Consider the following 23,506-nt stretch of genomic DNA (forward strand, 5'->3'; position numbering starts at 1 on the left):
GAATTAGCAACCAACACACTTAGCAAAAATCCAAACAATAGAATAGAAACTACAATAAAAATCTCAGTCAGTGAAGGCAATGTGATTGCTTTCCCAAACACGTTGATTCTTGACAAGTTCTGAATTGTGACAACGGCAAGGATGCTAAACTTCACCACAGCTTCAGGACACTTTTGAGTTCCTCATTGATACTTGCTTCAGCACTACTCATTTGTCAGTATTGGCTTTCATTCCTTCTTCTTTGCAGACTAAGGTCTGAGGTGAATTGTATGTGTTTTCTCTTGAAAAACCTAACAGCAGTCTCCTATGTTAGCTGTCTCCTCATTTTCTTCTCACTCCTGCTTCAAAAGCGCATTTCTCTTAGATTAGTCACGGGAGGGTGCTCGACCAAGCCAGCAGCAATTCCTCCCTGCTGTGCACCTGTGCCACAGTGGTGAGGCTGGGTGCCATGCTGGGAAGCTGCTGCACCTGCAGTGTGCTGGGGTCACTGCGAGTAGTCGTGCTGTAGATAGCGGATCAGTCTGTCTGGGAGGGGCAGCGTGTCCAGGAGCTTAATGCGGTTCCTTCCAACCAGGCTCCGGACCTTGATACGGCAAAGGTGGGAAAGAGGTCGTGGGGGTTCTGAAAGACAGCGGGTCAGAAACGTGAGCAGAACAGGTTTTAACTTGAGGGACTTGAGCTCAGCTTGGGCAGGGGAGTGTCAGGAGGAAAATGGGAGAAGGAAGAATGAAAAAAGGGTTTTTTCTGTAATGAAGGGATAATATGTCTGGTGGCAGAACATGTGTACTGAGGCATGACATGGGGAAGGGTGTGGGCCTGGGGGATGGGGTGCTGTACCCATCTCAGCCATAGCAATGGGCTTTCTAGGAGGATTTAGAAAAGCTACTTCAAAGTGTTTAGCCTTCCCAATGAAAATAAATGCAATAGGTACCAAATTTTGCTTGGTGCCAAAAAACTGATTCTGAAAATATCTATGAAAGACTTTTTCCTGAGGGAAAAGATATTAGGAGAGTGGAATATTAATAAAGTCTTTAAAGGACATTGGTGCCCGCTAGGCTGCTGTGGAGATGGCTGTGCTGCCCACCTGCCCTGATCTGACTGGACCCCAGCTACATCCAGATGGGCCTTTCTGCACTGCTGTGCTCATTCCCAGTGGGTCAGATCCATGGCTGGTGTGCATTTCACACCACAGGGCCAGTGACACGTCAGAAATTTCTGACACTCATACCTGGTCAGTCACAGAAGGGAAATCCTTTCAAAGATTTCAAGTTTATGGGATGAATACTAAGAGGAGATGGTGACCGAGGTTTTGAATCCAACAGTGGGACTATTTGTGCTGGATTCTCTTCTGGGAGACCATACCTGCTTTTTCTTTAATGACAGCCCAGTCCTCATAGCTGTCAATATGTTCCTTGAGCCGGGAACAGAGCTGCACATTTCCCACATAATCCAGAAGAACATCGATGATCGGCCCAGCCCAGCGACTTATCTCTGGAGTAGACACCATTTCACAAAACTTCAAGGAAAAACAGATGGCTGCCATCAGTGGGACATAAATGCATTTGTGGAAACAGCAATTGCAATAGCCCTGATAGCTTTGATGGTACCCTCCTCCTACCAGCTGTGAGGGCAATCACCAGTTTCCCTTCAGAAAACTTCAACTAAAGCCTGTTCTTTTCCACCTGAGGGCAGAACCCTGTCTTTGCAAACACAGGATGACACAAATCCCTGGCAAAGTCCTAGCTCTGGAGCATGCAATAATGCCGAATTGTATGCAAGTCCTAAGATCCTACTTCCACAGAAATGCAAGGGCAGAGGAACTTTGCCCCTAGCTAGTCAGGGGCTGCTGGAAGGTCCATGCAATCTAGGGCCCTATGACATAGCATGCTGGGTCCTTTCCCCTCTTGGGTGGGGCTCTGGGGGGTAAAATGGAATCCTGGGGAAAGAGGGAGATTCAGAGGAATGCAGCACCTCCTGCTTCCTGTGAACCTGCTAGTATCTGCAGCTTTAGGGGACCAAACATCTTATGAGAAACAAATATGGAGAAATCTCTGCACAGATGAATCCCTGGCCATTTTACTCATTCATGTGAGAACTATCCTGGGGTAGTTCACACCACAGGGCCAGTGACATGCCTAATAGATGGTGCCTTCCTTACTCAGTCCTGGATCATGCCAATTTTCTATTGTCTCCAGTGTAAGGTGAAGAGTACTGAAATTCATTGCATGGAGAGTTTCTTAAGGAAATACTGGAGAACGGATTTAAGAGCCTGACTTTAAGCAATCTCATTTTAAAAAAATCTGCCCACTTTAATCTAAATATGTATATTATACCAGTCAGTTTCATCTGTCTCTCTTAGGGCTCTGCATATGGTGAAGATATCTGTGGACATAATCTGCATGCAAGCAGTCAGGAAGTTTAACATGAATTAAATCATGCTGTGTGCATAAGAACTCAGGCACAGGGCTGAACCCTATTGAAAGCTGGTGGCTGAAGCACCATCCATCAACTTAGTCACTCAGCCTGTCTGCAAACACCTTCAAAGCCCACACCAAACAGGAAAGAAAATGCACCGGCTTAAAGCTCTTTCAGTTTAAATTCCTTTAACTAGATGAAATTTGGTTTTTCATGCATGAGTCCTAACTCAAAGCCATTAAACTCTTGTGTGGATACTCTTATTCAGAAGTAAAATTCTATTAGCTCACCTAGTAAAATAGAGCTGCAGAAAATAAGGTTATTTTGTTCAAGGTGAGAGCATTCACAGGGGTGTTCACTACTCTTCTGACTCTTATTTTTCACCAAACATCACCATGTAAAGTTTCCCAGGACAACTAGAGACAGTAGTGTCAGAAGGATGGCAGTGGACAGCCCACAGTTCCCAACCTGGGCTGCTTATAGGGAGTGCAGTTTTGTATGTCTGGCTGTCACTGCAGTGTTTGTGTCACTGCCATGCAGTTACCATGTGAGACACAGGCCGGGCACCTGCACAACACCTCCTTGCAGTGACTGCTTTAGGAGAGTGGAAATGAAGACACATGTAGGGCCATAAAACACTGGATCTTACTTGCTCTCTTCTTGTCTCCACCAGACACCCTGCCTGCCTTTTTCTCTGTTCAAAAGCTCGGCTTACAAAAACATCTTGTGGAATGAGCACGTTTCAAAACACACTGCAGGAAAATGAGCGTGGCAAAATAAAGACAAATAATGCAAAACTGCAGCACCAGGCAGCGGGATTGCTCGGAGCGGGCGGCTCTGGGGCTGCGCTCTCGGCTGACACCCGAATGCCCTCTCGTGGCTGTGCGATACTGCCGCCCGTGCCCTCCTTCCCGGGAGCAGCAACCACTCATCCTTCTGTGCTCACTTTCCCCAGGACACCTTCATTTAGTAGCGTCACTTATGATTTATATTTGTGCATTTTCCAAACCCAGTTGCAGTACTTCATGGCCTTTATAAAGACTAATAATTAAGATTTACTATCCTTACATAATCTTACACAAGAAAGTAGAAGAACATCCTTTGTATGGAGAAGGCTGTAGTTTCATAAGATCCTCCACATTTCAGAATATAAATAATATCATAACTACATATCATGAAGCTACCACAGAAGCCTCACTTTTATTAGCCAAAATCCTAGCAGTAAAAGCAAATAAAAAACAATATTAGAGGGAAGGGATTACTTTTTTTTTCTGTGTGCATATCTCCTCACTGCTTTCTCTCTAGACACATAAATTTTTATACAATTTTTTCTATCTCTGCCTCATATGATGTGACCTTTGAGGCAATGACTCTTTGTGAGTGACCTAATATTTTCTTAGGCAATAATTTCAGGTGAGATCCAGAAGGAACTGGTTTTGAGTGGCTAGGGTACCATAGAGGGCTACAAGTAGACAAACCCTGTCTAGTTGTCTTGGAATTCCATCTCTCTGTTCACTCAGTGTGCTACAATATCACAGATCAAGAACTAGAGATGATGTATTTTATAAATTTTCTTTGACAAAAAATATGGTATACTGGAGGAATTTTGTTGTGACAAAAGACTCTTGAGGGTAAAGCCCTCTTTAGGAGAAGCGAATATTGTGATGGACTCCTAATTCTCTCTATAAGATTTTCTTTTTGGTTGTTTTTTTCTCCCAGATATGTTATCTGAGAGTAAAGTCTTTTGGAAGACAGGACTGATAAAAAGGTCAAGATTTTCTAGGACCATTTAATGTTTTCCTTTATTCTTTCCACCACAAAAGAACATACATTGGTAACAATACCTTTGGGATTCTGCTGAATCCCTCAAAGCTGCACTTACACTAGATAGAAGCTGATTGATTTCATCCTCAATTTTGTGCAAAATAGAAAAACTGCCATGTTGAGATTTCATTTTTGTGTAGCATGTTGAAAGACAGCAAATTTTGAGTGTAGTATTAGGTTTTGAGATACATTGGAAGGAGAGGAGATATGGAAATCAGAAAAAAAGTATAATATTAAATTCTGCAAAGCCCCTTAAGGGATTGAGAGTCCCATTCCAGACCAATGGAAGATAAGTCCAGCTGCATTTTAGAAAGGACTGCAAAGATACATGTACAAAATGTAGATATCTAAAGCCTGTGGCTTTAGAAGAAGTGGCTTTGAAAAGATGAAATCATGGACCTAAATCTCTTAATCTCTTGTGAAATCTTCAAATATAACTCAGTCACATAGCTAATGTAATAATTTATGCTCTCTCTCCGTGACTGCTTTTCCAGTAGACTCAGAAATTGCAGTTGTTCACATTCACTGGTTTACCCTCACAGAGTGAAGCACTAGACTGTTTTCATGTAACCAGTAGCTAACATTCTGTATCAGACAAAACAAATCCTACAGGGCAAGTTAAAAAAGAAGGTTTCTACCTCCCATATGCTATCATCCATATGTTTGTGAAGAAAATATGCCTCACTTTTGGCACCTCAGGTCCAGACGAAAAGAGCATTGTAGAACTGTCGGTAAGACTGTCAGGATGGCTACAATTCACTGTAAATTCAAGCTATGGCCACAGTGGCTGTTCCCTACCTTCCTGCAGTCACTGGACACAAACTTGGAATGTTTGCTGGCTCATATTGAGCCTTTCTTTCTGTAAATAAAGTAGGTATTGTGGCATTTTCTCTCACAAAAAGGTTGGAAGAAAAAATACACTAATGTTGTCAGAACCCACTGGTAGGAGATGTCCTTAGAAGTCCTGCAGGTAGACTGGGCAGTGCTTACCTGTACTACAGCTGGCTCCCTGGTCACCTGAGGATCATTCAGTCTTTCCCTTCTGTAATTTAATGCAGGGTGTGGGCCATTTCCGTACTGACACTCAAAACAGGAACCTGCGTCACAGCCCAGATCCAGGAGGTACTTCAGCACAGAAAGGTACTTCATTGAAAACATGATGGTAGCTGGAAAGGTGGTGGGATGACTTGATATATAGGCATCAATGTTCGCCCCATGGTCGAGAAGCAGTTTCATGGTCTTCAGGCAGCCGTGGCGGATGGAGATGAGTAATGGGTTAATGAGGTCAACATTGGGGTTGGCTCCAGCTTGCAGCAGCAGCTCTGTGGCGTAGATGTTGTTGTTAAAAACAGCAAAATAGAGCGGGGTGGTGCGTCTGTCCTCGTAGAGGCAGGAGCGTTCATCAGAGAGGGCGGTGTTGACCTCGTAGCCAGCTTCAATCAGCTCCTCCAGGATGTCGTCGTTGTTGCGCTCGGCTGCCAAGTGCAGGGGGCTGATGCCGCTGCGCTTGACACGGGTGCGGCTGGTCACAGGGATCAGCATGGACACAATCCTGCCAGGAGGAGACTCAGTGAGCAGCAGTGAGCTCCAGGGCATCTACAAGCCTGCAGCAAGCTTTATTCATGATTGTACCCCCAGGGCAGAGCCTGCTAACTCAGGCACAGGAGCAACTCATAGAAGCCAGACTGCAAACCTCAAACCTGTCAGCAACTCCCTGTGCACCGACCTTGCCAAAAATATGGGTTGTTTGACCTTTCCCTTTCATGGAGGAACACATTTTTTTGAGATTATCACTCAGTTTCTGTGATGTAATGGCAGCTACAGGGGCAGTTACAATGGAAGAGATGACATGCTGGCACTCACCCACCCTGTTGTAACTTCTCTTAGGTTCCACAGCCCAAATGACAGACAACCAGCCAGGAGCTACCAGATATTCTGCACCTTCATCACCATGCTGTGGGTAGCACTGGAGGAAAAGGTGCACAATCTCCAGCCTGAGGTGCCAGCAGAGAGAATGTATCTCCCCTTCTCAGGTTTTGCTTTACTGCTCAGCAGAGAAGGGTGCCAACACAAAGTGCTGGCAGGTCTTGTGGGTCACAGCCACAGTAACCAGACAGGCTTGACACCAGACAGGAGGTGAAACCCCATGTCTGGAGGACTGAGCTAGGATAAACTACAGATTTGGTTCCCAGGCCTTCCCTATTAGATTTTACAGTTCAGTTATTACCCTGCATTGGTACTTATCCTTTAGGCCTCCACAGTGCAGCTTTTGGCTATGGCAAGTTCATGGGGCTATCAATGTCCATCCCAGACCACAGGGAGCCAAAAAGACAATTAGTAAAAGGGAGAAAAAGAAGTAAAAATATTTTCCAGTCTGGTTTCCATGTTTCAGCTGAGGGAGAAAACATTTGTAGCCAAGTCCTAAACCCCAGTAATGAGGCATTGCTGTTGGAAAGTGTGATGTGGCCCTAAACACACCAACATAAATCAAGCTGCTCTAATATTGAATACGAATTTCAAATATATGCACAGGAGCCCTGCAGTCACAAGCCCATGATCATTTTTATGTCTGCACAGGTGTCATTGGAGCTGCATGACCAACCCTATGGATTAAACCTTCATTTCCTGCTTATAAAGCTGGGTAATATAGCCAAGGTCCTAGGTTGATTCTGTAGAAATAGACAAGTCACCTCAAGGAAACTTACTTTTAGAAAGACCCTAGGGATCATCCAACCTGAGTCTGCCTGCTGTGTCAGGAGTTGCCCACACTCCCTTTGTAATACCTGTGTAGAGGGGGATATCTTAAATAGGAACTTGTGTGAGCTGGGAAGCCAAGCTCACCTTCTCCACCTCCATTCCTCCCATGCAGACTACTCTACCTAGCAGTCATCAGTGCTGGTGACAGACAAACACGCAAAGCTCACTTTCCTAGCATGTAGTGTGTCTCCTTTAAAATGCTGAATATCTTCAGCTTGACTGCAATAGCTGGTCCCAACACTGGGCCCTCAAACATATATTTACACAATGAACTAAGCCAGTAAACCTTTGTCTGTGATGATCTTGTGATCCTGTGAAACACTGAGCCTCCAACGCTCCCAGGAGCTGAAATAAGGGTTGAAGATGTAATTTTACAGGATTATGTTCCTATTTACGTGATGTACTGTTGATGTCTCCAAGTTACTTCTACATCTCATTTTTAAACAAAAAGGCTTTTAAATTATGTAAATATCTTGGGAAATTAAGCACTTGTTTTTTTTCTCCAAGCAGTCACACTAATTTTCCAGCACTGTGACACTTGCCAGGGAGCTGGAGGTTTGGGTGCTGGTGAGCTGGCAACTTCCCACCCTCAGCAAATGTTCTGCAAGAGCCTAATAACAAAAAGGGCACAGAGCACTGTGAGGACACTACGCCAAGTACCAGCATTACTCATCCCATGATCAAATGTTTTGAAGATTTAAGGGTCTGTTTTGTTCTTTCCCTCCAGCATATGTGCTTCAGCCAGCTCTTCACATCTGAGTTAAAGAGGCACTGGATCATTTCTGTCTGCAAGGGGAACCTGAACGTCACTGCACGGGTGCCACACTGAGGCTCTGCATCCAAATGCTGCAGTGTCCTAGAGCTCAGCCCTGCAGCCCACATTTATTTTGGTGTGACAAGCAGGAAGCATCAAATTGTTGCCAGTTTAATTGTATAGCTTGAACCTGCGTCTCTTTCTCACCCCCCAAAGTGGGTCAGTTCAGTAATATGGTGCCTCTGGAACATTTCATGTTTCTCTAGAGGGACAATGCAAGTCAAGTGAAGGCAGCCAAGGCCAGCCAAGTCAGACCACATCCATGTCTGTCACAGGGATGAGCTTCATGTACAGTTTTGAAATAGTGCCAAGATTTCCCTAATCCCTGACACCTGCTTCTGTGTTTTCTATTTGTTAGAGGTTATATGGAGGAGGAGGCAGAGCATCCTTAGTGAGAGCATGCCAAGAGTTTACTGACTTGTATTTACTTAATAAATCTGCCCACGCTTCATGAAGTCTTCCCTTTTCAACTCCTCAGTTCTAAGGGGGAAAGAGTTAAATGACTGCTTGCAGCTTATGAGATGACCCTTATGAATTTCAGGTCAATATTGACAAGGTGTCATTTAAAATAAACAAACACCAAGCAACAAGAGTTGACAGTTGAGCCCTGGGACCACATTCTTGGCTTTTTGATGGTAGGGAGCCTTCGTGCTCTGGCAAAAAGTTGAAGTGTGGAATTCCTGCAGAATTACGTACTAAATCTGCAGGAATACAGAGGTCACCATGAAGGGTGTTATTTTACTGAATACCAGAGGAATTAAGAATGATCAGCCAAACAGGCTAAAGTTTTGTCATTTAGATAAATATTTATAAGAAAATATATTTTTCTTTTGTCTTTCTTTTCTACTTAGTTTGCGACAGTTATGCACAAAATTTGTGCTCAGTCTTTTACAAGTGAAGGACTGCAGAGTTTGAACTAAATTCTGGTTTGAACTAAATTCATTTATGCTGCTGGTTGTTGGGAATAATTGATATGAGCCCTGAATCAGGCCCTTCCTTCCATAACCCAGGGTGAACTCAAGTTGTGGAGTTTCCATGTAAATTTTTCAGGTCAGAGTGTGAGACTGCTGAGGGGAGGGAAAGAGAGCTGGCCCATACTCTATATAATTCAGATCAACTTTCTGTACTTTCAGATAAACTTTTTAGAAAGTGAAAAACTGAAGCTGAGTTCTGACTCTCATACATGAAAATGACTATAAGTCAAACCCTGGAGAAAATTTTAAATCATGCATGTGTTAGTCAGTGCAGTGTATTCATGTACATGGATGTAAGTGTATAAACCTGTTACATAAGTTGACACTGAGCTGCCCTTTAGAATACACAGCTTGCACAAAGGAACCAGGCCTACTCCAACCAATATTAATATCCTCAGGTCTATCAAAGTGGTTTGAGAAACTTAATTGGCATTGCAAAACAAATCTAAATTCTAGATTGAAAAGCATTTTGGGAAGGTGTAGTGTTGTAGAAATATTTTGGTAGAAACTGTGATAGTCAGAAGATCCTCTACAGTCACCAAAGGGATCTGTTACTGCAATAAAAACTTAGCTGTGGGTCACTTACTCTTCCAGCAATGAGGGATTAAAAGCAGGAACTGAAACTTGCTCTTGGATCAGAAGTAAATACTTTGGAGTTCAGGCTCAGAAGCAGGCTGCAATGTCCCAAGTTGCTACTTACATGACAGTGCAACATCCCATCCCCAGACAGCATCTTCTAAATTGATATTCTTTATCATAGGATATAGTTTATTACTTTCCTAGAAAAATCTCTGTTTCAGAGGACTGGTAGTTCTACCTGATTTCTGCTATTTTTTCCACCAGTTACTTGTCTCTCTGTTTAAAAACTATGCTCAGCTCTGTCCCAAACACATTTAATTTCAGAAAGAAAGCAGTGGGTCTTTTTATGAATTTGTCTGTTACAAATAAGAGTTATTTGATCATTCACTAATAAAATATATTTTCCAGACCAAGAGAAATTCTTGACCTTCTTTTCTGAAGCCTTTACAATTTCCTGAAAGGTTTCTGAAAGGAAGGATATCTGAACTGGACACCATATTCTAGTGACAATCTCACTAATGCCCTAGAGATTCACTTAACCACTTCCTGCTGTCAGCAACTGAATTATTGTTATTAAAACCCGAACACACCAGAGAAGAATCCAGCATCTTCTGCTTCTGCAGAAGAATCACAATGGGCCTATGTAGGAAAATTATTGCAAACCATGCTGCAAATGCTATTAAGGACTAACACTCCCCACCAATATTTTTTCTATTATATTTTAGGAATATTTTGAGGACTTCAGTATAATCCACTTCCAAGATACATGATATTATTTAGCTGTACTAGATGATGTCTTAGTAAAATTAAAGGAGTCTTTCACCCCACATTCACCCCATCCCATCCCAACCTCCAAACACACTCTCCAGCCTGGGCTCTGCAAGCAGAAAGCCCACTTCTCAGCTGGTACCTGCCTTGCTCACATTGCTCAGAATTGGTTCTGGGACATTCCATTCTCCTTTTTATAAGGACTTTGGATTCCTGTCTAAAAGATTAAACCACGAAATGAACTAAAACTTACTCGCAAATCCCTTTTTTGGCTGCTATGTGAAGAGGTAACAGGCCATCTTTATTGGCTTTGTTGGCATCTGCTCCTTGGGACAAAAGAAACTCCACAATGGGCACATGTCCATTTTTGCAGGCTTCATAAAGAGCAGAGGCGTTATCACTGGCTTGTGTGTTTATATCAGCACCTAGGAAAGAAGAAACCCTTTTAGCACCAAAAGGTTAAAGTGAGATGGGAGGAACATACTTTGAATGAACACTTCTATTTCCATAACACTGGAGCTATGAAATGTGCTGGATGGGGATGTGAACACGATCATATCACAGGTGGCACAGTCATATCAGTTATATACCTTTTTATCATAGATTTACATTGGTTTGTAATATGAGGGGAATTTTATGAGGAACAGTTTATCATGGATGGCAACTATTAGGTCCCAGTCATGAATCCAGGCTCCATTCAGCTCAAAGATTAAAAAAAAAAAAAAAAAAAATTGGGCTGTTCTTTATATGGCATGGCCTTTCCTTCAAACACAGCAATTCCAATAATATTCATATGTTTACACTATATATATATACTATTCCTGAGCAGGAGTTTGGATTAGATTATCTCAATAGGTGCTCTCCAAAATTCTATGGATATCTATTTATGCTGCATATTTATTTATATTTACCATTTATACTCTATATAGTCACACTGTAAGTATTACACAGATTTATGGTATTTATATTTCTTTTTAATTTTATTATGCATCCAGGCTAAAATAATACTCTATAAAATAACATCTGCACGGTGCTGATCAACAATTCTAAGATTTTATTTGGGAGTGCCTTAATCAATGAATATTGTATTTCAAAACTCAGCACCTAGGCCATATCTCTTCACCTCATGAGGGCTTCAAATGGTAAGTTTTAGTACTAAAAAAGAGAAATATTACCAACAAACTACTAGACTATTTGGTAATTTCTTTCTTGAGCTCTAATGTGTACTTTGCTTAATAAATAACATGCAAGTATAAACCAAGACAATACTTTTTTTGCCATAAACAATATGGAATTTAGCTTTTTCTGCTGTAGATATTTAAGGCCCTTAGGCCTGGATTTTGCCTGTCATATACTGTACCATGGTGTTTTCAGGAAGGCTGCTCTATGTGAATCCTAAATGGGAATGACAGTTCACTGGAGTTTTGCTTCTAAACTCCAAAAAAGAAACTGATCAGTGTTCTGTTTGATCATGAAAACTCCCTGCCAATGGCAACATTTCCCTGGGCTCTCACCCTAAGCTGAAACATCTGTGTTGTGTTTGGCCCTTTGAAGATGTTGTAGCTGGAAACAACAGGAGAATGACAGTGACAAAACATAACACAGGACTTCGTTCCTAATGAGAAATAAACCCTTTTTATGATGAAAATTGTTCATCATAAACAATGAATGATATCATTCCTGGGATGCTCAGAAGAGATTTTCAGGGCTTGAAGAGCTTGAAAAAAAGTTTCATGGGATTTTTTCTTGAGTATTTTTCTCAAAATTGAACTTTAAGGAAATCTTAATATCTATCTAATTTGAAACACAAATCACATTCTGGCTTAGTTTCTTAAGTCATAGGCATCATGATTGACTAACTGGTCATACAAAACTCTCTGACAAGACTAGCTGGGCAGCAGAACACATTTTTGGTTTCCCAACTCTCATATCCTTCTTAATCATACTAATTTTTTCAAAACATTTTCTTATCTACATTACTGGTAAACTCTTGTTTTGCAAGTGCGGGACCCAAGTTTTACCTACATTGAAGAAAATATGCCTCAGAATAGTAGTGAAGTGTATTGTGCTTATTGTAAAGCTGTTTTACACAACTGGAGCAGTAAAAGATTTAGTGTAAATTAGATTCAAATTCACTCTGTTTATATATTTGAACATTTACACATGGGGAGAGTGAGTCTCCTTCTATTTGATATAAACCCATAAACTCTACAGCAGTACTTTATCAATTTTCAGAGGATACATTATGAGGACAGCTAACCTTGCCCATCACTGCACATGTTTGTGAGGAGATGGGGTTGGCTGAAGTTCAACTTCTGCCATCTATTACCACCTGCAGCTGCCTTTTATGACTGACTGGATTTCGGGCTACATGTGTGCAGCAGTATGGGTTTAGAAGGCTGTTAGGAAATGCAGTCAGACAGCACCATATGACTTCTCAAAGTAGGTGACCGTGAATGAATGCTGAAGAAGCACATGTGTCTAGACCACGCTCTGTGAAGACCCTACCCAGTTCCACCATCAGGAGCAGAAGGCTCTTAGGCCCTCTGCAGGCTAGGCCTGACCTCCAGAGACAGAAAAACTGAGCCAGGGAGAATTACTGGGAAACTCTGAATTATTAAAAATTAAATGAATAGATGTGTGTAAGCTGTACTCACCACATCTTGCAAGGTATCTCAAAGCTTCCAACTGCCCGCTCTCAGCTGCCACAAATAAGGAAGTGATCCCATAGGCATTTGCTGACTCAATCTTGGCACCCCCTTTCACAAGGATGTCCATGATCTCCAGGTCGTTTCGGGAGACGGCCTCATGGAGCGCGGTCCATCCCCGATTGCAGCGATGGTTGGTATCTGCATTGTACTGCACCAGCAGTCTTGCAGCCTCTGCATTCTTGCGCTCACAAGCTGGTTTAGACAAAAGGGAAGACACTAGAACAGGCTTTTGAAAATATTCTGGGTGTTGTGTATCTGTTTCATGCAGCCCCAGGCATGATCATACAAGTAGGCCGTAGTAAGACTAAAGATCCATTTAGGTCTACATGAAAGCAAAGGCTGCTGCCAAGTGGCATTGTCTGAGGCTCAGAAAGGATGTGACACTGAAGCCAGTCTTCAGCTGGACCTGGCTAAGGGTCTTGTGCAGGGCTTGTGTCAAGTCTGGTACTGGGGGAATCTGGCCCAGCACCTTTGTACCAAGAAATCACAGTGACACAGTGAGGTGATAAGGTGCAAGAAGTAATTTATGAAGAACAAATATGTTAGAGAAATCACGTGACCTGAACACTTTCTTTCCAAATTCTGTGCAAACTGACTCTATCTTACTGCCATGGACTGCAGATAAAGCTCTATGTAGACAAGAAAATATAAAAAGTTCAAACCAACAGTTGTGTGAGTCAGTAGCACTTTCTCAATTTATAGTTCACAATCCTCCTGAGCTAAATATAGTTTCCTAATAATTCATATAATTTTGTTGATTTTTATTCTACCAATTGCCCATAGCTTTTTGAATCCCAAATCTTGGGGCCTCCCTTGCACCTTAATGGCAGGACTGCAACCTAAAGGTACATAGGATGGGTAGCTACATGGAAAACCCCAGTTAGCAACTGTTGTAAAATGTACATAGGAGAAGCACATTTCATAGCAATCAGTTTTTTTCCTTGAAATAATAGTGTTTTTTTCTCACAAGAGAATGAGATCCCACCTTTTAGTTCTGATTCTTCTTAGCAACAGCTCCACAGTGTTCTCCCCCATAAACAAGTGTCACTCATATACTGAAAGCAACTATGTAATTAGACATTTCTGTAATTTTCTATCCATAGATCTGCAGAGTTTAACTTGCTTACATATGATAAGATGACTATTTCGTTATGACAGTCTTTTTAACTCATTTTTGTTGTTGTTGTTTTAGGATAGTGTAGAAGAGATTGCATCAAGGCTACCCCATTCTTAGTAACAATTCTCTGGCTAAAGGGTGTTTTGAAATCATTTTTGTTGTGATTATTATTACTATGAGCACTACTACTACTGCTACTACTACAACCATTACTGTGTCTTTAATGCACAGCTGAACAGCCTTTCTCATGTCAACTAAAAGCCAGTATTTTAAAACAAAAGCATTTTAAAAGCAGCTGTAATGCTAGGCATCCAAAGTGGGAGGCAAGATTGCTGTTTTAACCTGTAATATATGTCTTAATGTTTTAGAGCACTACAAACTTTCATGGCAGGAGCAAAGGAGATTAGACATGAAGGTGTGAGAGGTCTCCTCTGAGTGTTTGTGATATCATGGACATATTGCTAGTCTGCTAAAAGAAGAAAGCGTTCTCTCCGACCAGCAGCAAAGTAATATGTCTGTGTTAAATACTTTATCTGCCTCACTGAATTGTTTATAATTTTATGAGTCTCCTATAGCACACAGCCTGGCCTGACCCCCACAGTATATGAATCACGGCATGTCTACAGTTACTGTGTGTGGAATCCTCCCCACGTGGCCCATCTCTTGTACGTCTAACAGCTATTTAGGTCCTACTGTTCAGCACAGCATACATAGCCCTTCACTGGCCAGCTTGCTGTAAGTTTGGGAGATTGCTGTGCTTAGGGCCCCACTGAGAATGTCCCTCACTCTCAACACCCCATCACAGCCTGCAGGACAGCTGCTATTTCTGTCTACATGACAGGATGAGATAAAAGGCCATGGCATGGCAGGTCAGGCACAGTAGATAGAGGACTACCACAGGGAAGCAGAAAACAAGAGCTCATCCCTGGCTTTCAGCACCTCATCACAAGAGATGCTGCAGTTGTGCCTTGGTGTAGCCAGCAGAGCTCGGCACCCCTGTGAGAGCAGCTCCTCACCTTTGTAGAGCGGCGTTTCTCTGGCCTTGTTGGAGATGTCGGGCTCAGCCCCAGCCTGCAGCAGGGTGAGCAGGCAGTCCAGGTTGCCCCGGCTGGTGGCCAGGTACAGAGCTGTCTCCTCATTGAGGGTGCGCTGGTCGATGGTGCCTGGGTACGCTGGGGAGGAACGGGGAGCCCAGAGTCACTGTGGCATGTAGGGCAGAGGATCTGCAGCACCAACACCCTTCCAAATCCTTGAGAGTTTCAGTTTTTACTGTTTATTCATTTCCATAAGCAGTGTGTTATACTAATATTAGGAATATATAAGAATATAATATATATATACTCCTTATATATATATATATATTTAAAAATCCTAATATATATAATATATAAAAATCCTAATATATATAATATATATATATTCCTAATATATAGGAATATACTAATGTATATAGTACAATATATACATTACACATATATATATACTAATATATATATTTAATGTACATTAATATACTGTTACTATAACTCAGGTTGAGTATTGAAACCTGTCTTCAGCTTAAATTAAAATGTCCAGCTTTGGCCACTAGTGATGCAGAAAGTTGTTGAGCAACTGTTCTTCACCTGAAGTTTGAAAACAAACTACAGCAATTAACTTCAAGCACCAGCAAAGAGATGCTGGGTTGGATCTCCCCCCAGGGGAAAAGGGGGTTATTTCTGCCAGCTTGCAGCAGCCAAGCAGCTCATAACAGGAGAGAGCTCAGCTTCAAGGCTGCATGAGAAATGCAGGGCTTGGCAGAATCTATCTCACATCACTTTCCCCCAAATATCTAACTTTTAGAGGCTTCAGTCTGGAAACCTACTTTCCAAGAGAAGATGAAATTAGTATACAGGCAGGGAGATTGGAAAGAATCTTCATATACAGCCCCAGGTTAGGACTGAAATACTGCTAATTTGGCCTTTTAGTTTATTCATGTTCTTCTTCTCTCTTTTGTAATTAGTTAGTTTTAACTTCACTGACCTTTTTGCAACAGGCTCAGGCAGCCCACTTGGCCATAGTATGCAGCTTCATGGAGGGGTATCCAGCCATCCTTGTTAGGTATAGAAAGGTTTTTTCCTGATTTCATCATGTTGAATACTGCTTTTTCATCTCCATCCCTGATTGCTGCCACTACAGGGTCAATTTCTCTTTAAAACAAGATTAAAACTTGGTTATTCCTTCCTTCATTACTGAGAAGCTTTCTGCAGAAACATCACTGTTTTATTTGCCCAAAAGAGTGAACCCCTGCAGTCTATAAAGCATGTATTTATACAGTGAGACACCATAGGGCCTGTAAAGGTAAAATTTGTCTTCTCTAATTTTGTTACTGTCAGCAGATCAGAAGAATCACTGTCTGGAGGTGCTGATCACTCTCCTCAGAATGTAAGGGAACTAAGTAGCTGTAACAAATGTCTGACACAAATACTTATACTTTAGGTGTCAGAAGTTGAGGAAGACTGGCTCTGATATTGCTCTATACACTGTGGAGTGTCCATGACTGTGATAATTGCATCACCACACTGTCCCATGTGGCATGGTGCTTCCATAAGAGGTCTTTCAAATAAGATCAGCTTTGAGGAGAATTACCCCTGCTCATCCTTGAAGAAATATTTAGATTTGATTTGTGGGTGGCTTTAACAGAAATTATCAATAAATTTTACTCTTGTATTTTTAAAATACTTCTTATTTTTTCACACAGTCCTGTTTTCAGAATTTAGCCAGTCCACTTATGGAGTAGGGAGAGCTTTGGTTAGAGCATGTGAACACTGGGGTGTTGGTCTTGGCTCTCCTTTCTCCATCCAGGGAGGATTGAAAAATTGAAAAAATTCCACCTACCCAGCTCTCTCTGCCAAGCATGCATTCCACACACTCCAGGCAGCAACCCATTTCTCTGAGCTCTCTGAGGGTTTGCAGAGCAGGGCTGACCTGGGCACACCAATCCTACTGCAGAGCAACAGTGACAGCTCCTGTGAGTCTCCCCATACAGCAGGAGCCCCAACACTGCCTGACAGCCACTTTTCCCCAAGTCAGCAGCACCTGAACAGGACCTGGCACCCTCCTTCCACCCTTCTGAGGCTGCTGGTATGGCAGAGGGAGGGAGCTGGGGGCTGTACCCTGCAGCCAAGGCAGCAGGACCCTTGCCCGTGGTGGGCAGCAGCTCTGTGCATGCTGGTGGGCTGTGCCTTTCAGTGTTGGGCTCCAGCTGAGCTGTGCTGGAACAATGCAGCCACAGCTTTGTTATTGTGAGGTACTAAATGACTAAGATTCAGCACGAAGGAAGGAAGCACTTTACCAGTTCTAATGGGGCCTTGCAAAAGATGAACGTGGGCTGTAGTTTCAGAGACAGAAAACAAGAAGTTGCAGAAAGCACTGAAGCATTTGTGGTTTGAACTAGCTCTACAGAGAAAATCTTGCAGTCCTGAAGACAGAGCGATGCAGGAGAGAGGTGCATGTCTCAGTCTATTACCACTACCAGGGCAGGAATACAGCATGTGGTGGAGGTCACGCAGGCTAGTGATGATGGGAACAACCAGAAACTCCAGTTATGACAAGAGGAAAGTCTAAAATACCACAACAGAGTGAGATCTGAGCCAGAAAAATTTGGGCAGGTCAGCACAGGAGTCCTCACAAATCAGTATACTGGTGCAACCTTTGCACCTTGTTGGAGTTACAGGACCAGCACGGAACTCCATTGCCTTGGAGGGGCTGGACAGACCAACAGTTTGAAACTCACACAGGCCTCACTAATTTCAGTTTGCCCAAAGGCACACAATCTATGCTATAAACACTGATATTAGCATTGAAAGAAGTCACCAAGCTGGTATTCTGAGGGTAAATTCAGGGCCAGGAGTGGAACAGGTGATCTCAACACTTGTGCCAGAGAATGGGAAAAGACACCATTTCCCAGGTGAAATAGTACTTGGTGCCACTTGCTCCTTCTCTATAGCTGGAAGCAGTGATTTCAAGACAGTAGGGTCACAAAAATAGCAACACTGGAATGAGGAGAGATATGGGACACAAGGCCAGGCATTTTGCCTGAGAAGATAACAGCTAGAACAGGCAGCTGCTGTCCTGGTCACAGCCCTCCTGGGAGGAATCATCTGACCTTCTGAGATCTGCTGGCTGGATGTCCCAGGGACATGGCTGTATCTCCATACTGCTTAGGGTACCCTGGGGACTAAACCCTAATTGTGTACACACAATGGAATTTTATACAGGTGTTTGAGCATTTCGTTGAAGTCTGCTGACAGCAACTATTGGCATTTTTGGCTGGGAGAGGAGGCGGAGGTGGGGGATCTTCATCTTTCAACACCTCTGGCACAAGGCTGCTGAAACCATCTGTTGTTCTGTACAAACGCTCAAGTTACACATGTAGGGCTGTGACCTCAGGATTTGGGCACATGATATAATTACTGGTGCTTAATGAATTACTGCATGCCAGGTGGGCCATGGCAGGGGTCTGCACATGGGCTGGCTCGCAGCAAATGCAAGGTAAATCACATTATCTGAGACCTCAGGGAAAGCAGGAGGTACCTTGGATCTGTGCTGGGGTTAAAAATGTGTGAAGAATCAGTTACTATTCTGCTTAAGCCCTCAGATGTTGAATGAAGCAAACTTCTGTCGGGTTCCTTGACCTTAAATGATTCCTGAGTAAGATGAGGGGGTTTGCTGGACCAGGCTACGGATGCTTTAGCCAAGAAAATTCCAGATCAGAACAGAAGGTTTAATGAATCTCCATGTGAAATCCGTGTTTTCTGCCTGACTTATAGTTGGCTGTTAAAAAAACCCACCACATTCTGCTGCCTGGATTTCATCAGCTATAAAAAATACAAGCATTAAAACTATGGAGGAAGTTTGAAGATACTAGCAAATCTTAACCTTACAGGCAACTCAAAAGAATGACTGCATTTCAAAGACCAGTAGGTGAGATAATAAATACCCCTGCAGATGAGATGCGTGGTGAGGTCAATACTGAGTGTTGAAGAAGAGGTTCAGTGGAGCATGGAAAGGCTCAAGAAGCTCCTTCTTTTCCTGACAGCCTGGAGAGATGCAGGCAGGATGAAGGAACACCACTTCCCCAGGTGAACCCAAATAGAATCCCTGCCTAGATCTGAGACTAAGGCTACAAAAATGCCAGTCATGCCATCATGCTCTCCTAGGACTTCCCAGCTATATTTTGGCTCTACCTGGCAGCAGAGGAGGGCTAGTTTATCAACCTTCTTGTACACTGAACTCTGTGCAGCTACCTGGTGGAGGAGAACAGCCTGCCCTCAAGTCTTCTACTGCATAAAAAAGGCATGCAAGGAATGCAGAGCACCTAGTGAGAGGATGTGATTTCAGTATGGCCAAGGGAGGCTGGCAGGTGACAGGGATAAGGCAGGCTTCGTGTTGTAGCAGGAAGATGTTTTCACAGGTCAGGGAGTGCAATGCCAGTGAAGGGCCAGGATCAGTCTGAACCAGCCAGGATGCAGGGGAAGGTGGGGGAGATTGTAGAGCTGGGTGAGAGTTGAAAGGCAGAAGAGTGGTGGAAGGGTAGTCCCTGCATCCAGGGAGGGACTTGTAAGATGGATTAAACAAATTTTTTATTGGATAGATAGAAAAGGTGGGGAGTTGCTTTTCTGCAGGACACAGGGAACTGCTGCCTGTAACACATTACCCTTGTCACCTGATAGCTAAGGGTATGTATCTGTTCTGCACTGCAGAGAGCTGTAATAAACCTGTCATGGTCCACATATTTCTGCTACACACAGGCACTGGGACAGCGCTTGGGCCAATGTCTGCTTTTCTCATCCATGACTGTGTTCAACTAAGCTTATTCGCAGCCTCTGCCAACAGCAAAACATGGCCAGGAGGATCAGTCAGCCAAGACAGTTTCCTCCTTGGACAAGTAAGCCCTCCTCTGTATGACTGGACAGCACAGGTATGGCTGGGAACAGGTATGGCATCTTGGGAGCATTTATAAAATACTTTTGCCCATTGCTGAGCCCTGAACTTAATACCAGTGCAGTTACTATCAGCACCTGCCTGCCTCATCTATCTTGATGATAACTGAGCCAGCCTATGTAAATTAACCACAGCGCAGTCATCCATTCCCTGTTGTCCTTGTCACTGCAAACCTTCTGACTGACCCAGAGTCCCCAGGACATGAGCACTGGGGGGATGAGGAGATGAAGAGGGAGAAGAGAACAAGGGATATTTGAAGTGGGTCACTTGCAAGAGCACAGGCACGGCCTGGGGCAGCGGGGAGTTTGGAAGGAAGAACAGGAGTGCAGCAAGGGTGAGGTGCAGGTGTCACTGAGATCTCCTCCAGATGAACACCACATTTCCCCCCACCAGGCACCATCACCACCCAGAAGACATGTCTCAGGGAGAGAGTAGGTAGCAAGGCTTGTTGTGGCTGCAGGGAAAAGCAGGAGAGGGAGAGGGAGACACTTACACGGCCTGGGATGTGCTGAGCTGGCTGCTGTCGCACCTTCGCCTGACCCCCCAGGCTGCCCCCGAGCCGGACGGCTGAGCACGGCCTGTCTGCTGGGCCAATCTGGAGTGGCGATGACATGAATGAAACAAGGAGAAATACTCCGAGTAGGAGAAACAGGTCATGCTGAGGCAGAGGCAGAGACACACATGCACGGAGACAGAGCGAGCCTGCCGGTCAGGCTTTGAATAAAAGCAGATGGCCACGGCTTGCTCTGCACTGGATTCAGCTGCTCACTCGGCTCGAGTTTATTTTTGGCCCTCTGAGGAAGCGTCAGGGGATTCAAATGACCATATAAGACAACAGTGTGGTTAACCCTACCACCACCACACAGGAAGCAGGCACAAAGCGAGGTGAGGTGACATTCATCACCTCCAAAGTGCCACACAGACAAGTCAGAGGTGGGGGCAGAGGAGGATCCAGAGCTGCTGGATGTCAGCTCCATTCCCATCTCTGCTCTCCCAGGTGGCAGAAGAGCTCAGCAATGCTACAGATTTGGTGCTTCAAGCTCCAAAGGTTTTCCCTCTGGTGAGAGGTCGGATACTGCTGGGCTGAGACAGGACAGACAATGACAGAACTGCTAATGCTGCTTTTTGCCAAAATAGCAGGTGTCAAAGGACCTTCAACAAGGACAGAACCAAATGGCCAGGGAAGCCCTTATTCTCCCCTGCATCAGGTCTCTACAGGAGAGCTGGTGTAGAGGGGCACAGTAATCACACTGAGAAACCACAGCCTTTGGTGGCAGCAGGACTGCTGGCCACACAGCATCCTGATTCCACACCTATGCACATGCTTTTTGCTCATCAAATTATCCCCAGTTTCCCAGCCTTGGAAACCAAACAACCACAGGTGGTAATGAGCAAGGCATCAGAGGGTGGTGGAGTTATGAAAAGGGAGGAGGAACAGAACTTCAGTAACTCTCAGTTTATTAAGAAGGGGAAAACTAAAGTAACTTAAAAGATTAAAAGGATATTTTTCTTTGCTTTGGAGGTGACTTTGGAATCTATTTCCATCCCCCCTTGAGAAATCTGCCTTTTATAAAATGAAAGGGGAACAATGTCTGGGTTTGAAACTGTCAGCAGGTCTCTGTGACCACAGCTCAGCATTGCAGGGGAGGGGGATGCTGCCATGATTTGGTGTCTGGAGTTGCTCTTGGTTAAGAGTGGTGTGCTTGAAGTCAGACTGATCTGAAATAATCACATCCTTTAAAGACTGAAGTATTTAACAGGTAGTCTGGTCTCACTATTTTATATACCTGGTTTTTGTGCCTCTTTTCTGTTTTCTCATAACAAATGCTTTGCTCCCTCTCTGCCAAAACCTAAGCTTGGCATACAGTGGGAGAAAGGAGCAACTGGCTTTGGGAGGGCTTCTGTTCATGAAAGCTTGTGACTGTGCCTCTATTTTATTGCTTGAGACAGACAACATCAAGCAAATCCTCCTCTCGCTGTGAGCACGTAGATTGTTGACCTCATTGGATTTATAGCAGGCTCTGGCTTTGACACTAATGACAGACTCGCAGAGGAGCCGCCTGGCAGAGCTAATTAGAGAGCACGGGCACGGCCCGGGAGCCTGCTTTGCCCTGCCGGCCAGGGAGCCTGCTTTCCTCTGCCGGGCACGGCCAGGGAGCTGCTTTCCCCACAGGGCAGGGACAGGGAGCCTGCTTTGCCCTCCTGGGCACAGCCAGGGAGCTGCTTTGCCCTGCCGGCCAGGGAGCTGCTTTGCCCTCCTGGGCAGGGACAGGGAGCCTGCTTTGCCCTCCCAGACAGGGAGCCTGCTTTCCCCTCCTGGGCAGGGACAGGGAGCCTGCTTTGCCCTCCCAGACAGGGAGCCTGCTTTCCCCTCCTGGGCAGGGACAGGGAGCCTGCTTTCCCCGCAGGGCACGGACAAGGAGCTGCTTTCCCCACAGGGCAGACACAGGGATCCTGCTTTCCCCACAGGGCAGACACAGGGATCCTGCTTTCCCCACAAGGCAGACACAGGGATCCTGCTTTCCCCACAGGGCAGACACAGGGATCCTGCTTTCCTCACAGGGCAGACACAGGGATCCTGCTTTCCCCACAAGGCAGACACAGGGATCCTGCTTTCCCCACAGGGCGGGGACACAGAGCCTGCTTTCCTCACAGGGCAGACACAGGGATCCTGCTTTCCCCACAGGGCAGACACAGGGATCCTGCTTTCCCCACAGGGCAGACACAGAGCCTGCTTTCCCCACAGGGCAGACACAGGGATCCTGCTTTCCCCACAGGGCAGACACAGGGATCCTGCTTTCCTCACAAGGCAGACACAGGGATCCTGCTTTCCCCACAGGGCAGACACAGGGATCCTTCTTTCCCCACAGGGCAGACACAGGGATCCTGCTTTCCCCTGCCGGGCGGGGCTCTCCGGCCTGAGCTCGGCCGGCACTCGCTCACCTTTGCCAGGGGTAGATGCGGTAGGGAGGGTTGTGCGGGCTGGCACGGCTTGGGGCGGCCGCTTCACCGGCACGGGCCACCAGCGACTTCTGGGGGCTCTGGGCCACTGTCTGACCTCCTGTGTCCTCCTCCAAGCTCTGCTGGATGGCCATCTTTATCAGCTCATCTTCGCTCAGGCTGCTGTACAGACTGTACTCCTCGCAGCCTATCGTTTGTCTTTGAGTATTTGCTGCCGTCGTGGCCATTTTTATAATTCTCTGCTTTCCTGGAAAAGGAAAATTGTGATCATCAAAATCTGGAAAATGAAAAAAACTCAATTGTCTTGTACTGTCATTTGGGTCTGCCACTTAATTAGACTGACCAGAAAACCCTTCAGAAATCCTTCACCAGAAATCCTTCATATTATCAGCTAAAATCTGCATGTAAACTTTGCGAACTATCCTCTTTCAATTACACAGAAATAACTGGTTTAGCTGGTGTTTAAAAAAGGGGGAGTTGTTGCAAGCAAGGCAAGTTTTTATCTGCTTTTTCTAGTTACCACATCTCAAGAGAAAAATAGGTAAAGGAAATCCCCTTACGATTAAAGAGACAAATTTTTGAATTTTATTTAGGAGAAGACCAA

The 23,506-nt window shown here is 44.4% G+C and overlaps 1 protein-coding gene across 1 annotated transcript; it reads right to left on the reverse strand.

Moving 5' to 3' along the window:
- Positions 1-355: 355 nt before the first annotated feature.
- Positions 356-23,129, reverse strand: ASB2 (ankyrin repeat and SOCS box containing 2). Its single transcript, XM_058026819.1, has 9 exons — positions 22,885-23,129; positions 20,435-20,536; positions 15,979-16,145; positions 14,976-15,131; positions 12,789-13,034; positions 10,385-10,556; positions 5,230-5,791; positions 1,363-1,516; positions 356-621 (listed from the first exon to the last, which is right to left on the reverse strand). Exons 1-9 carry the CDS (start codon positions 23,127-23,129, stop codon positions 485-487), a joined length of 1,941 nt encoding a protein of 646 aa, XP_057882802.1. The 3' UTR covers positions 356-484.
- Between the last annotated feature and the right edge of the window lie 377 nt (positions 23,130-23,506).

The sequence above is a fragment of the Melospiza georgiana genome, chromosome 6 (genome assembly GCF_028018845.1).
Source record: "Melospiza georgiana isolate bMelGeo1 chromosome 6, bMelGeo1.pri, whole genome shotgun sequence".
Taxonomy (NCBI): Eukaryota; Metazoa; Chordata; class Aves; order Passeriformes; family Passerellidae; genus Melospiza; species Melospiza georgiana.